Here is a 17,889-nt window from a genome sequence, read left to right on the forward strand (position 1 = left end):
TACTTGTGCAATGTAATCATGCAGTAACACATGCTCATAAATGTCTGCCTCTAGTTTAATAGTAGAGCCATGTTGGATAAATGCACACAGTGAATACAAAACCAAAAAGCACTGTGGGGAAAAAGCAGTAGCAGACTGGCATTAGTGTGTGTGTGTGTGTGAGAGAGAGTGCATTGTAAAGAAATAACTTGAGGGAGGCAGTGTATTCTTAGGTAGTTTCAGATGCTCTCAGCTCAAAGTTGTACAGTGGTACCTCAGGTTACATACGCTTCAGGTTACATACGCTTCAGGTTACAGACTCTGCTAACCCAGAAATAGTGCTTCAGGTTAAGAACTTTGCTTCAGGATGAGAACAGAAATCGTGCTCCGGCGGCGCAGCAGCAGCGGGAGGCACTATTAACTAAAGTGGTGCTTCAGGTTAAGAACAGTTTTAGGTTAAGTATGGACCTCCGGAACGAATTAAGTACTTAACCTGAGGTACCACTGTACATAGGTTATTTTTGCAGAAGCAGAATCCCACTGAGGTGCGAGCAGCTGCCTATTCCTGTTGTTGTCATCTTAGCAGAGATCAGTTATCGGATCTGGACAGCCACCTTGTGGGTTTTGAGTGAAATTGCAGTTGAGAATGAGCATTAATTTGAGTTCCTTTTGTTCCCGTTTTGCACCTAAAGCATAATGTATGAATGGGACCATTATATGCAACTTTATAGAATTTGTGTACACATAAAATTAGAAGATAAAGAGTAATAACCAGCCTGAAGAATTTGCCTGAATGAAATTTCATAGGACTCCATACATATGTTGCACTAGTTTTTATTCAAGGTAGCCACTTATTTCACTTGATAAAAAAAGAATGGATGGGATGTATTGTCAAAGTATTTTAGCAGCAGCTTTATGCAGAGAATTAATCAGGTTTCTTTTTGGTGTATGGTACTGCTCCTGCAGGTCCTTGATAGCTGGCTTGAGGCTACCCAATTTTACAAGTGTTTAATCCATTTCCATTCTTTTGCTGGTGCAGATCTTTGCTTGTAGCTTCATATTTGAATTTGCAGTTCCTCCCTCCTGGAATCTCCCCTTGGACCATGAGTGTAGCTGGGGCGGGACAGCTGCCCCCCTAAATCAAATAAATCAATAAAAATACTTAACTGAGGTTCTGCCTCCCCTAACATAAAGCCTTCCCTCCCTAACATAAATCCTGTCTACGGCCATGTCTTGGACCACTGAAGCCTGCTTTGTGCCCCACAAGTCTGATCACAAAAATCACACCCTGTCACTGCACCATCTCCCAGGAGCATGTACAAAGCCATGCCATAGGCTCCCTGGGATACCATAACCTTCAGTGAATATTATGAGCTACTGAAGCTCTTTTGAGACTTGAGGGCTGGTTAGTGCTAGTTTCTGGACTTCAGCGAGTTCCTCTGGGAAGATTCAGGTCAGCCCAAGACATTTTGCTGTCTGAGGTGGAACAGCAATTGACCCGCACACCCAGGTCAAAGTGCATAGCATCCAAGGCAGGTCAAATTACAGAAGGGCCGTAGCTCAGTGGATGCATGTAGAAAGACAGGTTCAGTCCCTGGCATCTCAAAGTAGGGCTGGGCAAAGCTCCCTGCCTCAAATCCTAGAAAGTCAGTGCCAATCAGTGTGGGCAGAACGACTGGCGGAAAAAGCAGTTCAGAGACGGAGAAGGGACGAATCACTGAGCTTATAAAAAGCGGACCGCGGCGAATAAGAAGTACGAAGGCTCCCATAGGCTGGCGGTGGGAGGCTCTTGCCCAATAGGAGCTGCAGCTTTTCCAGCAGAGGACGCGCGCGGCGGCGGCCGCTTCCCGCGCTTCTGATTGGCCGGCTGCCTCAGGTGGGCGGGTCAGGTCGCCGCTTCCCCGAAACGTGCGCTGCGCAGCGGAGCTGAGGCACAGCCGGGTCCTTCTGCCCAGGAAGTGTCGGCGGCTGCGGCGGTGTTGGCGAGACGGGTGAGGTCGAGGTTGGACGTGGAAGGGGAGGCTCCGCCCTTTCGCCCTATTTGGGGCCGTAGGGCTTGTGGGCCGCTTGTGTAGAGGTAGGTGGGACGAGCCGGCGGCGCCTCCTCCTCCTCCGGCGGAGCTCTGTGGCTGCCCCGCAAGCTGAGCCCTGGTTCCGCCGGAGCCTCCGGGGTGCAGCTCGTCAAGGGCTGAATTCCCGTTTTTCTTTTCTTTTCCGGGAAGGGGCTGCTGTGCCGCGATGTGCGGAAGTGCAGCAGATGAAGCTTACCCGGCGCTGGGAGGATCTGATAGAGAGCGCTTCACCTGCTGGATTTCTGCCTGCCATGGCGCAGGAGCCCCTCGGGGGAAGAGAGAAGAGGGGTCATTTTAACCTCCTTGTCTGGAGGAAGACATTTTGCCTGCCTCCCAAGTACTGAGCATCCCATGCTGTCCTGTTTTGCCCCTTTTGATTCACCCGGAGTGACCCAGGTAGTGACATTGCCAATATCAAATAAGTTGCAGAATATGATCTGGTCATTCCTCTCTCCACCTGAACGTGTTCCTCTCGTGTCGCAGATGCACCCCACATTCTTGGATGCTGTATTTTGAGTATCACTTAATGTGGGCTGCTTGTCCCTTGTCACCCTGGACCTATCCTGCTAGATTAGCTAAAGAGGATTACAAGAATGGATTCTCTCTGTGCCTTTGATGCATGTTTATGGATATATATTTTAATATGTGCTTGCAATTGTGGGTGTATAAAATAAATTATTAGGCCAGATTAATTAGCACAGACTGTCTGCATGCCTTTTGGTATATATGGCATAGGGTTACAGGGGATGTTTCTCCACCCTGACTCTCAGGTGGCTGCAGTTGTTGTTGTTTGCAAAAGGAGGAGATGCTTTTGAGGAGCTTTCCTATGACTCTGCAGCTCTTGGGACAATTTGTGTGTTGGCTCTCCCTATCATGCAGGTTCTGGGGCCTCAGTGGGGCAAAAGTGACACCTGTTGTAGGTATCTGTTTCTCATGACTTGCCCAGTCATAGTGAATGCAGTTCCTTTGCATGGGGGGATGTGGGCCCTGCCCTTCCCAAAGGTCATCTCTGTTGTTTCCTTCACACTAGGGGTGGGGAAGAGTTGACTATTTTTATTGTTCTTTTTTGTGTTCCTCTCAACCTTCACATCTACAGTATGCAGGTTCCAGAGCGTGAGAGTGGAGCGACCACAGGGAATGGACTGGACAGCCCCACAGCTTCCAATTCCCAACCAGTTTCCCCTTTGTCACCCAAGCCCCCTTCCTTGGATCTCTTCAATCTAGTAGTATCCTACAAGCGACTGGAGCTGTACTTGGAACCACTGCAGGATATTGCGGAAGGGGTGTGGTTCCTCCTCAGGTTGGTGCCCAACTACTTAGTTGCACCTTGTGGGTGATGGTTGTGGTGGAGCTAGAGAAATTTTTGTTGTTGTCTCCTGCCATGTTGGAGGGCAGAAAAGCACAGGCTCTTTGGGAGTCTCACTTTTGCAAGTGGGAGAAAAAAGAGAGAAGACGAAGAGTCCTGGCCAAATACTTAATTCCACTTGCTCTAAGAGACACCAAGCATTCAGCATGGGAAACGCTGTGTGCAGTTGGGCTTAAACAAGATATGCTGCTGCATTTGTGACTTGGCTAGTGTCTGTGGCTGATTACAACATTCCCCCATTTTAAAAAATACCCTACCCTTACCTTGCTTTTGTCTTCATTCAATCTAATTTGATTTATTATTTATATACCGTTTTTATGTGCTCAAGGCAAGTTAATGTATTCCATGACCCGAGACTTAAACTTAGGATTGCCCTTTCCATCTCCACCATTCTCATGTTCATACCTCATTTGTACAGCTAAATATCCTTTTGGCGTGGCAATAAATGCTTGATCATGTATGTTTCACAGCTGGCAGATGCCTCTCTGCTCCCTCCTTACTTGCCTGGGCCTCAACTTTCTGCTGCTGACTCTTAGTGAAGGTGAGAAATGTTGGACCTTTGTGCTGGGTACCCAATAGGGCTCCTTTCAGGTATGATGTGAGCCTTGGGGGATTGATCCTGTGGGGAATAGAATATGTTACTGGGGGCAGATTATGAGGGTTAGCAGAACCAATTGTGAGAGGTAGTAAGGAAATGGAGAGACTGGCAGGCAGATGGGCCTCCTTTCAGGTGGTTTATGGGGTAGTACATAGGAAGCTGCCTTATATCAAGTCAGACCATTGGTATGTCACGCTCATTATTGTTGACAGTGACTGGCAGCAGTTTTCCAGGTGTTGAGAAAGAAGACATTCCCTCTCCTACCTGGAGATACCAGGGATTGAAACTGGGACCTTCTCTGTTCAAAGCAAACGCTCTACCACTGAGCTATAGGTGATAGTGGTGCAGGTGTGTTGTGACTGGCCAAACAGTTGGGTGGTAAAATGATCTCTGCATCTGTTCCACCTTTCATTCCAGCTGCGTGGTATGGGCTTTGCGTCCTGCTGGTCTCGGTGCCAGCCTTGCTGGGCTACCTGCAGGAGACATGCCGCATCCGTCTGAGTGAAGAAGAGCTGGCACGTCGTAGGTACCACAGTGTGCGGCGTGAGGATGTGAGGAAAGTTCAGCTTGCACGACATGAGGCTGTGGCTGAAGTGAAGGGCTTGTAAGTGCTCTTAGGGAAGGATGGAGAAAATGCGTTGACCCGTAGGTGGGTCCCTTTGAAGTATGTGATTGGAAGGATGCTTCTTGGGCTTCTTGTTCACACTACACATTTTTTTCCTGATGGTGAATATTGCAGTCGTTCTGAATCCACTGGGCTTAATAGTCAACCCGTTGCAAGATCGAGATTTCCACCTCGTCATTGTGTTTTTCTCTTGTTTGATTTTTGTAACCATTTTTCTGTATTTTGTGTGGATATTTCCATTGTAGATAAGTAATGTGCAATTGTTACCCTGAATAATGGGAGCAATTTAGCCTGCAGAACTAATTTAGTGACCCTTCTGTGTCACAATTTGTGTGGTATTCCACCATTCCCCTTCTTTTGTCTTCTATGATTTCAGTCTCTTCACTTACAATGTCTTTTTCATTTATTTTTGACCAGCTGATTTTTACTTTTGAGTTTTTATTTCTCCCAACCATTTGTGTGTGTTTTTTAACACAAGGATATTTCAGGTGCACAACTACATAGCTCTGAAGCTGTGCCCAGTAGGGCACAATAATCCATTTCTTCTTCTGCTTCTTCTTCAACCATGCACTTGTGCACTTGAAGAGCTGTGCACAACTGCACAGAGTTGATCTTTTAATGTTTAAGTAAACAGCTGCACAGGCACTAGCACAGGCCAGTGTGTGTCATGGAGGCTTTTTTGGGGGTGGGCAGACAGTGTCTTCCCAAATGGACCCTATCACGGATACTGTCCACAGCATTCTAACAAATGCATTACGCAGTTGGCCAGCAACACAGGCATTTGGGTCAAATCTTAGTGGTTGAGGGGGAAGGTTGGGACTATATTTCAGGATAGTCCATATGCTATTGCAGGTGCTAACCATTTCATCATTGCTGTGGGGCAAGAATTGTGTCATGACTGGGGGGAATATAATTGCACAGTAACGTTGCGTGTGTGGAAGACGGTGGTGACCCCACTTTTAAGAAACTCTGGGAGAGCAGTGCTGACTCCTCTAGATTAGCTACCTTCCAAGGTGCTTTACTGCACTACTGCCGTTCACCCTTTGGGGGCATTGCACACCCTTGCTAGTTGGGAGTGTGACTCCAGGAGGAAGAGTTACTAAGCATTTACATGACTCTCCTGCCCATGCCGCAAAGTATGCATCCTCCTTCCAGGACAGTGGATCGATTTCAATCACCAGGCAAGAAGCCTCATTTTTAAATCATTGATTTTAATCAACTTTTCCATTTGTACAGTTATTTTCCCCAAGAAATTGGTGTTTTTGCTGCTCGATAGAGCTATTAAAACATATTGATTTACAGCTAAATGTAACCGTTACTTCAGATTTACTACATTTATTACCTACTTATGAGGAAGACACACTCCTGGTGCATCCTTTTGTTTAAGAAATAATGGATTTTGATTATTATTATTCTTTAAAAATATGTTTTTTTTATTAACATGTTGTATTACTTCAGCATGTCTATACAGCCAAGGATTTGCAAGTCAAATTTTACAAGACGTCAGAATTTTCCTATGCCAAGGACTGACGGTTAACTGCTCTAATAGATGTTTTATCAGGACATAACACTTTATCAGAGTGCTGTGAATTCAGAAAGTGGCTCAGTTTTTGAAACCTGCAACTTAGATAGGGAGAAGTAGCTGGAATCAAAGGGCAAGTTCTCCTTTTCCCCGTTACTTCCCTACCCAAAGCTGACCATGTCAGTAGGCACTTTGTCAGCATTTTGCACAAGGCATTGGAGCCTGATAGCCAACCCATCCATCATATGACTCGCTGAGTTGTAGCCAGTGAACTCAAATCCCTTTCTTTATGGGAGTCTGCATTCTTTCATCTAAAAGTTAAGAGCAGAGGTGCCATGTTACTGCATGCCCCTTTAGTATATAGGGTCCAGGCAAGCCATGGTTAGGATTGCACTGTTAGTTTTGCGGCAACTCTTAAGTTAGTTGTCATTATTCAGATTTGTAGCTATAGGAAAGAGATGCCCAAGATTGCCTCAGCAGTGGATGTGAACCCAGGGTCTCCTATACTCCACAGACAAGAGTGCTGGACTCCAAATCATGCTGGCTTTTATCCCTCTTGTTAAACTTAGACAGTTGCTTTCTGTATCCAACTTGCCTGCCTGCCTGGAGCTAGCTGGCATAGGAGGTTCATCCTATGCAGGGCTCATCCTAACTATGCCCTGTGTGGATGAGGGAATCTTCTTTTGCACTTCAACCCTTGTCTTGAACTGAATGAGGGGCTGGGGATCACTTTTCTCCATTTGTGAAGCAGCTTGGGCATAGGCTGATGCAGCGGCTGTGAGGTTGTGCGCAAAGGGGCCTGAGGAGCATGTTTAAATCTGCTGTGATCTCCTTTTCCAGCTTAATCCAATTAGAGGCCCTATTGAGCCGGCTGTGTGGCAGATGTGAGGCTGTCTATCGCGTCATCTACTGGGAGAACCCTTCTCTTTCTTCACAGTGAGTGTTTCCTTAGGACTACTTTGTGGAAGCTAGGTGTCATGGGCTGGTTGGATGTAGAGGAATAGTGGGAGGAACCAGCTGGGGAACCCTCAAGGGAAGAAGGCTCAGAGCCCTGGGATTGGTGGTGTGATGATGATGATGATGATGATGAGTGGTCGGAGGGAGGAGGAGGTGTCGGAAGCTGAACAGGTAACAGGGCTTAGTGAGCTGGGAGAGTCTGTGACAGACAGACATCCAGAATCGGGGGCAGAAGCTGAAACAGGAGAGGAGGGAAGCCAAGAGGCAGAGAGAGTCTGGCTGGGGAAGGTGGCAGGGTGTCTCCGCCTCCTGCTGCGACAGACTCCCCTCCCTCCAGGTCTCCCAGAAAGAGGTGTGAAAAAGGTGGAGGAGAAGTTAGTTTTGTGCTGGTGCAGTCTCAGATTGCTTGGGGAAAACCCTGGAGAGGAGGGAACTAAGGCAGCTGTGAGCAGATGGGGACCTTCAGCCTTAGCAACTGCTTCATAGGGGCAAGACCTGCCGGAGATGAGTTGCATTGCTCATTAGGAAGATCCTGCTTTTGCTAATAAGGAGTTAACTCCAACTTGTTTGGTGTTATTTACTGCCAGCTCGCTCCTGTCACTGGGACACTGCTGCCTTGCTGCTTTGGGGGGTTTGCAGGCTTGTTTACTGGGTCACTTTATAGGGGTACGGAGTCCCTGCCTTTCCCCTCATATTGGGCAGGTGTCCATGCCCATATATATTGTGGCTGGTGTTCATGGGGAAGCTATCTGGCTGAACAGGTTTGTCCAGATTGAGGGGAGGTTATTTGCTTGAAAGGTAGGCAAAGGGAGGTGATGTCATCATCATCACCATCATCATTTTATATGTAAGCCGTCTGTCCACAGTTAAAACAATGCTCAAGGTGGCTTACAGTATGAAAAGATTTACACATTACAAACATAGCAAAGGAGTCATAAAAATAAACAAAACACATCAAAAACCACATAACCAAACTGAACAATTTCCACATAAAAATAAAGATACAAAAAATTCATATCAATAACAGTAAAAACTCCCGACAAAACTTTCCCCAAAATACCCCAGTCCTTTCTGGGCAGCAGCAGCAGTTCTTATGAAGCCTGTTAGAGCCGCCCTAGGACAGGTGGAGAGAGGCAGGAACAAGGCTCTCAGGCTCCCCCTAGATGCTCTCTGTTCCATATCCAAGAATAATGGGGGGCTGGACAGGCTTGAGGTGCTCTCAAGGCACCTGGCTGTCATCCTGATGCCCAGATGTGTCATGCCCCTTCTGCTCCTTTTTTTGCCCAGGTTTTATGGGATGCTGATGGCTTCCGTTTGTGCTCTCTACCTGCTGCCCTTATGTTGGGTCTTTGTGCTGCTCAATAATGCCCTTTTCTTGGGTAACGTGGCATTTTATCAAGGTAAGAGATTGCTCTTCTCTCCTGTACCATTCTGTTCCATGGGAACCTTGGGGAAGTAAGCTGCAGCAGCTGACTGGAGACAGGGTGCCCAGGGTCAAGGCTTTCTTTGCTGTAGATCTGTGCACCCCTGCTGCAGCCCTATCTTATTCCAAATTAGGGCAACAGTGTGAAGCTGCTAGCAAATTTTGATGAGAGAGGAAAAAATGCATCTCTTCTGTGCTGCCCCAGTCCCATAAACAAGCTCTTTAGCATTCAAGAGTAGTGGAAGATTTTTCCATTTAGAGGTGTCCCAGTGGGGAAGCACATCTTGGGATGCTAAGGATAAACTGCCTGTTGCAGAAAACGGGGGGTTATCACAAGGGAGACAGTCCTTTGCTGGAAAACTGTTTTGGTGTGTGTTGTGAACATTTGCCCTCTGAATGCATTTCATTCTGGAATATTGTTTGTGTGGGATGGTGGCAGGGAAGAGTGAAAACAGGCATGAACCTATTCAGAGCACAGCTCTTTTCACAGTGCCCACTCAGAGTGAAGGCACTGCTTCCTGGCCTCACTTTGAATAGGTTTTGTGAGGATGCTGGAGCAGTGGCCAAGGGGCTGTGAATATCAGCAACCAGTTGCAACCCACCCCCAAACAACACAAATACCGTAAGTGGTGGAGAATATTTACTGTAGTGGTAGATAGCCTTTTCCCCTGTCTACTGAGGAGCTATGGGGTTATAGACAGTTCTGTCTGGGAGTGAGATTAGTGCTAGAGAACTGTGGGGTATTCAGGTAGGCCTACTAGTGTTTTAAATACCATTAGCTACATTGGACATTGGTTGCTTGTGTGCCAGTATCGACTTCTTGGGTGTTTGGGTTGGAGATAGGCTTGAATGCCATGCTGTTCCTCCAGTGCTGAAAGCCTGTGCTGTTTACTGCAACCATTACCCTTTCCCTCTCCCTCCCTAGTCTTGCTGGAGCTGAAGTCTGCTGTAGAGCAGCGTTTGGGCCTCAAGCCTGTTGCTAGGACTCCAGAGCCAGTGGAGCTGGATGCTGGAGAAGTTGGGTCTGGATCCCTGCCGGACCGGACACCTACACCCACTAGTACTGAGGTAAGGCATGGTAGAAGAATAGATGGGTCTGTGTTGCCCACTTCCAAGTAGAATGAGAATTGATATGCTCATCCAATGTGCCCAGAGAGTGTTGCTTTATCTTTTGGAAATGCCTGAGGTCATAGATTATCCTGGCCTGCATAACAGTCTTATTAGCTGGTGGCTTTGTAGTTGATTCCAGATCTACAGTCCTAGGAAATGTGCCCCATCTTGCTTCTGTTGGTTGTGGTTCCATATATCTCTCTGCCACCCTTCCCAATCTTCTATAGGATATGGAATGATGGAAACTGCGGCCCTCCATATGTTGTTGGACTCCGATCCCCACCAGCTCCAGCTGGTCTGGTCAGTGATGCCGTCCAGCAACACTTGGAGGACCACAAGCCATAGTGTGCAAAGTAAGGTCCTGATGGGAGTGGCAGAAATTTTTTGAAAGGGGCAAAGCTATGCATCATGGATGAAAACCTCCCAGACCCTGTTCCCAATCTTGACCCTGGAGAAGTAGGGCCTCAGTTTTGCCTACACAGGTACGTCTATTTAGGGCAGCTGCCATCCTTGTTCTGTCCCCTTCGTGCTACTTTTCAGAGTTCCCAAACTTTTTAGTTGCAGCTGGTTATGGGGAGGTGCACCTGGAACCTACTGTTGAAATGTGGAGCCTCAAAAATTGTGCCTGGCTTAATTTTCTCCAGTTGGTGCTTAAAAGTATAGTAATGTTTTCAGCTTGTCCCTGTCTCTTTTTTTTTTAACAACTTAGCTAAGTTTACATGAAAATTTAAAAGGGCGATGCCCTTCTCTCCCTTCACACAGCTCTTCAGGCAGTCTTCACTGCTTGTTCCTGTGTTTTCCCTTTGTGCTGCCCATTAAGGCATTTCAGGATCTGCATACCAGCATTGTTTGGGGTCTTGTGTATTACAAACTACCATAGTAATAAACAACTGTGTCTAGGCAGGAGGGGAAATGCATCCTCGTAGCTTCCATGTTACTCTTGCATTGGGGTAGCTGGAATGGGATGGGGCCATCTGTGTAGCACCCCTCTTGGATTCATTTACCACTGTTACAAGGACTGGTGGGCCTTGCTTCCTTAGTCTTGTAACATCAGAACAGCCAATGGCCCTTCTAGTCCGGCATCCTGTTCTCACAGTGGCCAACCAGATGACTGTGGGAAGCCAGCAAGCAGGATTTGAGCAGAAGAGCACCTGCCCCTCCTGTGGTATCCAGCAACTTTCATTCAGAAGCATTGCTGCCTCCAGTTGTAACGTTGTTTGCTTCCCCCATAGGATCTGACCCCTGGCAGTGTGGAGGAAGCAGAGGAGGCAGAGCCTGATGATGAGTTCAAGGATGCTATTGAGGTATGTGCCCTGAGAGAGCCGCCTAGGGCTTGGACTGATCTGTGCTGTGGTGGAGTCAGGTGATGCTGCTAGGCCAGCAAGTTTAAGGGGACACCCTTCCTCCTGTCACTGAAGGGCCATGAGTGGCAGCACATCAGAGTCCATGTCTGTGATGCAGTGAGCATGTTGGTATGGGGAAGAGAGAGAAATAGGGGACTTGAGACAGTGCACTTTTCTGGAAATGGGTACACCATAAAAGGTGAAGGCTAGCTTGGGCTGGGCTCTTCTGGACATCATCTCTTGTCTTTTCTCTTTGCTGCGGGAGCAGGAGACCCAGCTGCTAGTAATGGTGAGTGCGGGAGCTGGGCCACCCTGCCTTTGAGCCAAAACTCACTTCAGTTGCTCAAGCAGAGTTGATGTCTTTGCTGTGTTCTTTGCCCTGATTGTGCCCACCTTCCCAAGCTGGAAAACCTGACTGCAACCCTTCCACCAGCTTGGCATTTTGTGTGTTGCCCATGGTTAGCCCAGCCTTTCCTTGTCTTCAGCGCTTTGTCAGTGGGCGGTGCCCCCCAGTACGCCCTTGTCCTCCTGCCCCAGAGTAGGCACTGTGTGAGCCAGCTGCTCCTTGACAAGCTTCCCTCTCCACCTGCCCAGGAGGATGACGATGTCTCCCACTGCTCAGCGGAATTCGACATGGGCCTTCCTGACAACCCCTTCATGATGAGCAAGAACGAGGTGATTCGCAGCAGGGTGTCACGGCTGACGGAGCGGCTGCGGAAGCGCTACCCAACCAACAATCTCGGTACAGGATTTGGGAGGGTGTGTGGAAGTGGCAAGAGTGGATGGTGCCGTGGGACATGTTGTCTTGTTGGGACTGAAGCGGGAACTGTGTAGATGAGCTTTCCTCAACCTGGTGAGGAAACCTGGTGCCCTTCAGATGCTTTAGCCTTCAGCTCCAACCAGCATGGTCTTGTTGGTTTGGGCTAATGGGGCTGTAATCCAAAACATCGGGGGGGGGGCACCAGGTTGTGGAAGGGGAGTGGAGAAGAGAAGATTGGCAGAATGGGAAGACTCTGACCCAGTTGCTGCCACAGAGGAGGCCTGCCTGATGTTAGATGCCAGAAACATGCCATTGTTCTTGGTGCTTTAAAAATATGTGTGCTGAGGTCGCTTCTGATGGTGAAATATTGTTGCAGATGAATCATTTTACAGGCAAGGTGTGGGTGGGGTGGTGTTAAGTACTAACATTTTTACAAAAAGCCCCTTAACTCCCTTTTTTTCATTACCTCCGGAAACTGGGCTTGTGAGTTCCTACTTGCCAGTGTAACATGTCATTCTGCCCTGAGAGAGAGGTATGAGCAAGCCTGCTTAGTGGAGCTGAGTGGTTATTTGTATCAGGCCCAAGTCTTTGTTCCTATTCCAATCTAGCACTTGATCACTTATGCCACACTGGAATCTCATCCTGATGATGCCAAATTCCACATTTAATTGGCTTACGGCCATCTCTGCTCTTGGCACAACTTTTTGGAGTGGAGGATTGACATCACCTGGGAGGTGCAGTGTGCAGACCCATCTCAAATCTCCTCGGATCAAGGGTCCTGAAGACAGCCCTCAGTGGGATGCCCTCTTGGCACGTGGTCCCACCTAGATGAGCCTCCTGGACTGCCTAGTGGGGCAGTAGGTTATGTTTGGGCTTTTAGTAGGGAAGGACTGTGGGCAGACATTGGGGGCAGGGCAATATTTCTATGCAGTTTGGTGGAAGAAGAGGCACCAGGTTTGACTGATACATGTTTCTTTTCTGATTTTCCACAGGGAACTGTGCAAGCTGTTCAGCCACTTTCTCTGTGTTAAAGAAGAGGGTGAGTCTCTGGCCCAGCATGCCCCCAACTACTCCTTTTCAATTTCCTGCTCCCCACCTTGTGGATCTCAAGCCTGACCTCTGGTCAGCAGTGAATAACCTTCTTGAATCCTTGCATTTGAAGCAATGGTTTCATGGGACCTTGTTCCTATAGCTGTGTTTGTCTCTCTTTCCTTTCCTCCAGCGGAGCTGCAGCAACTGTGGGAACAGTTTCTGCTCCAGGTGCTGTTCCTTCAAAGTTCCCAAGAGCTGCATGGGGGCTACAGGTGAGTGAGGAGTGGGAGAGTGAGAGATGGCCTTTCTGGCAGGCAGCTTGGGAGGCTACTCCTCCTCCTCTGTGCGCTTGCTGTTTCCCATCGGGGGAATCGCTGGGTGTAATTCTCACTGTTTCTAATTAATGCTACAGTGGGGAGGTAGCAGAGGACAGAGGCTTTCTCTCTCTTGGGGGGGGGTGTCTGAGGGTTAATGAAACACTTGTTGGGTTCTGTGGGTGGAAAGCTGCACAGTCCTTGGCCGAGTCTCTGACCAGTGCTTTCTACCGCAGCCCCTGATGCCCAGCGGGAGACCGTCTTTGTCTGCGGGCAGTGCAACCAAGCGCTCGTCAAGTGAGAAGCCGATCTGGAGCCCTGCCCTCTGCGGAATTCACTCTGCGTCTTACCCCGTATTTGCTGATACTTGCGGGGAGCGAAGCAACAGCACCGTGCACTCCTTCCACTCTTCCCTGTACATCTAATAGGAAAGGGGCTGGTGCAGCTGCCACGTGTGCCCCCTCCCTCTGTGAGCAGCTGGCGAGAGGTCCTGCACTCATGATTAACTGCATAGTAGGAGACTCGTGCACTAGACTACTGTAGGCTCTCCCTCCTTCCTCGACCTTGAAGCAAAAAAGTCCTTTGCCCCCATTTTCCCTAGCAGGAAGCTGGCCTTCCCCACCTCGCAAGGTGGCTCATGGTATCTGGACTGCCAGATGTGTCTGTGTCTTGTGTTTCACTACTGAGCGAGGTGCTGCGTGTTTAGAAGGGGAAGCTGGATCTTCCTCTGGGTGGCAATCTGTAAGTTGGCTCTGCTGTGTAAAGAAGGCAGACGTGTGATTGTGTTATGCAGCTGGACCTGTTTCCTATCCCTGTGTCAGATACGGACGGCATCTCTTCCCTCCCCACCATTGACTTTGCTCTTTCTAGATAGCTTTTAGCCAAAGCTCTTCAGTCTGGCCCAACCTGGACCTGGCATTCTCCTTCCCTTTGACGCTTTGCTGTGTTGGAGGGAGCAGAAGCTGCTACAGCCAACGGGAGTTCATCACAAAGCTCAGCTGGAGGACTGAGGCAATTGCCTTATGATGTGGATCTTTTCTACAGGAGAGGAGAGGTTTTTTGTTGTTCTTGTTTTTGCTGCTCTCTAGCAGACTTACCCACATGCACACATGCATATATATAAATATATATATATATATGACCAATAAATAGCGTCTTTGGAAAGTGGAGCCAGTGCTCCTAGTGTCTGAAATGGCTTTTGATGTGATGAAGGCGGAATGGGCAACAGGGGTCCTAGTTATGCATAAAGCTTGCTGTGGAGCCTTAGGAGTGTATCTGCAAGGTGAAATAATCAAATCTGGGGGTGCTAGATGGAGCAAATTAAACAAGGCATCTGGGGGCAGCAGGGCAGAAGAAGGGAGACTGGAGCAGACCACTGTGTTTTGAGAAATAGAGGCTATAGTCTATTGAGGCAGGTGGGATGGAGAGCTGTAGAGGAGGCATGGATGTTGGCCTAGTTCCCGTACAGTGTGTAAAGATGGACCGATGTTGCAAACTGGACCACAGTAAGTGGAGAGGTGTACTGGGAGTGCATGGCGACTCATTTTCCAGCTCTTTGGGGTGAAGCATTTTTAATTGGGGGTGGGGGGCACGAACACACACAAGATACAAAACCAGACTGGAAATGGATTCAGGCCAAACAAAAGGTACTTTTTCACATGATACAGAATACAGCTCCTGGAATTAATCACTAAGAGATATGATGGCTGGTAGCTTAAATAGCTTTAAAATTGTGCAGGAAGGCTCTGCAAGTACAGGGGTCTCCCCAAATCAGATGTTCACCCTCCGTGTGAGTCATGGGCCTTGGCTCACTTTCTTCCCACTTGCTAGAGATGGAAGAGGAGTTCAGTTCCATATGTATCTGAAGCCAAATGGTATCAAATCCACACTTTCCAAAACAATTCATGAACTGAAAGACAGCGATCCTTTGAAATTCACACTTAGCCAAATTTCATGATGCAGTTCTCCAGCCAAGCAATGTTTACAGAAATGCACATATTTGTGTGTGTGTGTGTGTGTGTGAAAAATGAAGTTATTTGTGAAAATAGCATACAAAATTATGTTAGGGGAAATTGCTTGCAAAAATGTGTACATAAGTCAAAATTGCATATAACGTCTATTGAGAGACGTGTGCGCTAAAAGGCTGATGAATTTTCATGAGGATTTTAAAAAATTGCAAATAGCTGCAATGCGAAGAAATGAATATAAAATAGGAAAAAAGAGTGTAGTGTAGTGTAGCCTCTGCTTTCCCCTCAACCATCTTAGCAGGAAAAAGCATGGGCAGACTCCTCAGTGCCATGTCACAGCTTACTGGTGCTTGAATCTGGGGCTGAAATGTCACTGATGATTTATTTGAATTCTAGTATGAAATAAACCATCCTTGGCAAACGAACACAGTCGCTGCTCTTGGAAATAACCTTAGGGAAAAGGTCAGGTTCTGTCATGGGTACAATGAATGAGGAGAAAGGATTATAGAAAGAAAGAACAAGGCTGCCTTGTTAGCTAAAGTTCACACAATGTTCCCTGTGTTTAGAATCGCATCCTCCTCGGTTCCCTTCTGGTACTTACAGCAAGGCTTGAGATTCTATAGCTTACTCCCAAAGGCCAGATCTCAGCAGCATTTTACACAGGTATAACGCGGATTGGGATGACTTGTTTTATTTTATATTTTGGTACGGCAGCTCCATGTAGAGTTACAAAGTGCAACCACACGGAGAGCTGGTCCTTCCTCCATGTTACCTGGTCACAGCATGTGGCTGCCACCTCCCCGTCATAAGGTTGGAAATGTTCAAGAGGACAAAGTGTCACATGGCAGGATGCTAGCAGCTTGTTCGCTCTTGCACAACTGAGAAGCCACCCTCCTGCAACTGGTGAACTTCAGCCGGTTGGTAAACACTCATGAGCAGGATGATTCCTCAGGAGCAATTAGCCTACCTGGTGCAGCTGTAGTATTAACTTTATAAGTTGCTTCTTACATGTATCTCAAGGCAGCTCACAGACATACAGTAAAAACAGCTGAAATAGTTCTTTAAGCAGTACAAAAAACCCAACTCGGGTCCAAAATACTACATTGTGGAGATGGTACTCCCAATACTCGCTCAATAAACAGTATTTCTTAAAATTTCCTGTACTGTTAGCGCAGTGTGACATTTTAAGCTTCGCTGGATGGCGGTTTTCATACAGAACTGAGCATATGATAAAGAGTGCAGCGGCTGTGGCTCAATATGCAGCTTCCGGTATATTGAGAGATCTTGGCAGACTCTCCCGCTAAGATAATGCAAAAGCTTTTGTTCTATTTATTGCCGTGTGATCGCAGATGTAAGGAAGTGGCAGTGCTGCAAGCTAGACCCAAGAACCACTGTGCTGCTGTGGGGGAACTCTGAACAGGGCCTGTATGGACATGGCAGTGAGGGAAGTGAAGAGGGGAATTTAGTGCTGCAATGAAATCAGACGCTAAAGTTGCAGGTAATTTCCTGTGGCTTATTAGTATTTCTGCATCAAAAAGAAGTGTCATTTCAAATTAAATTATGAAGGATGCTTCTGAAAAAAATTAATATTTGATAAACCCATAAATAATAATGTTGAGATAAAAGTCAAATGAGTGGAATGTATAAGTTGGCTTTTGCAAGCAAATTTGAGGCAGAAGAACTTGCTTAGCTTTCTCATTGATTATCTGTTGATTAGGGGAACTGAAAATGGAGTGCTACATTCATGATTAAAGCCTGCCGTTACCAGAATGATAATGGCAGTACTCTAAACACAACAATGATGCCAGAATTCAGTGTCCCTGATGACCTTGACATGAAATAAATGCAGCATGAATACAGCATATGACTCAAAACATTGGGGCTGGGCCAGACCTAATTCCCACTGAAATCAATGGGGCAAGTTAGTTATGATATCAATGGGAATTAATTTTGAATTTGGATCTGCCATAAGCAGAAAATAAATATTTTATGAATACTTGGCTGAGCTGGAAATGCTATGCAGATGCCACAACATGAGTGCTCCAGCTTCATTTTGTGAAAGATTCATTTTTTTTTTTTTTAAAAGCACCTCATAAAATGAAGCTGGAACACTTTTTAAATGAAAGACTTGGAATTAATAAAAATAATGAAAAAATCCTGAATGATAGAGAGCACAGCAAGAGCAAGAGTTGTCTTAAGATCTGCATGCATGTCCCCGAGATGAAACGAGGGTCAATGAAAATTTCAGCAAAATGGTGGCAAAACCAAGCAGGCAAGATGGTGATCAGGATAAGTTCTATGGGATTTATTAGAGTGGATATTGGACAGGATAGAAGATGGAAGACCTGTTTTCTTAAAAAAAAAAAAATGGACCAAATTTAATAGCTTAAAATGGCATTTTCAGTGAAGAAAATTGAATACAGATGACTGCATCCCCAGGTATGGTATTTTTAATAAAAAGCTGCTCCGTGAACAAAAGCAACCCCAAGCTAGGGATGCTCCTACTCAGTGGACCTGGGTTAGTAAATGTTTCAGGTTGCTAAGGCCTTGAGGACTAGTCCCATGTGAATGTTGATCAGGTGGGCACTTTATTTTCTACCTAATTTACTAACTGGATGTAGCATGGAATTCTTGGACAAAAGTAAATGCACTGTTAATCCCTCTCTATGATCTGATTCAAAGAAGTGGAAAGTGTTCCTTTTGTAAGTCACAGAAGGGTATTTACGGAGCTAGCGGGGTTTGCATTCTTCCCCTGAAGTCAAGCAATGATGGCTCTGAAGCTGTCAGGTGCCATGAGAATCTGTCAGTGTCCAAGTAATGT

At 46.9% G+C, this 17,889-nt stretch overlaps 1 protein-coding gene across 4 annotated transcripts; it reads left to right on the plus strand.

Moving 5' to 3' along the window:
* Positions 1 to 1,854: 1,854 nt before the first annotated feature.
* ZFYVE27 (zinc finger FYVE-type containing 27) lies at positions 1,855 to 14,277 on the plus strand. 4 transcript variants are annotated; one of them, XM_079977088.1, is made up of 13 exons: positions 1,855 to 2,056; positions 3,148 to 3,351; positions 3,888 to 3,958; positions 4,433 to 4,619; positions 7,003 to 7,098; positions 8,407 to 8,519; positions 9,468 to 9,610; positions 10,885 to 10,956; positions 11,264 to 11,284; positions 11,590 to 11,737; positions 12,748 to 12,794; positions 12,978 to 13,059; positions 13,338 to 14,277. In XM_079977088.1, the coding sequence occupies exons 2-13, from the start codon at positions 3,149 to 3,151 to the stop codon at positions 13,400 to 13,402; spliced, it is 1,248 nt and encodes a 415-aa protein (XP_079833214.1). In that variant the 5' UTR covers positions 1,855 to 2,056; position 3,148; the 3' UTR covers positions 13,403 to 14,277. The 4 variants fall into 4 exon arrangements, with proteins under 4 accessions (XP_079833214.1, XP_079833216.1, XP_079833215.1 ...); XM_079977089.1 differs by lacking the exon at positions 1,855 to 2,056 and adding an exon at positions 2,087 to 2,447; XM_079977090.1 differs by lacking the exon at positions 11,264 to 11,284 and having other exon boundaries at positions 1,858 to 2,056.
* Positions 14,278 to 17,889: the final 3,612 nt, after the last annotated feature.

The sequence above is a fragment of the Podarcis cretensis genome (assembly GCF_951804945.1).
Source record: "Podarcis cretensis genome assembly, chromosome: 5".
Taxonomy (NCBI): domain Eukaryota; kingdom Metazoa; phylum Chordata; class Lepidosauria; order Squamata; family Lacertidae; genus Podarcis; species Podarcis cretensis.

Bases quoted from the DNA above. Each gene is read 5' to 3' on its own strand.
- ZFYVE27 (XM_079977088.1), top strand. From the start codon at position 3,149: ATGCAGGTTCCAGAGCGTGAGAGTGGAGCGACCACAGGGAATGGACTG. The intron at 3,959-4,432 runs GTGAGAAATGTT...CTTTCATTCCAG, and splicing joins GCTGCTGACTCTTAGTGAAG to CTGCGTGGTATGGGCTTTGC. The intron at 12,795-12,977 runs GTGAGTCTCTGG...CCTTTCCTCCAG, and splicing joins TCTCTGTGTTAAAGAAGAGG to CGGAGCTGCAGCAACTGTGG.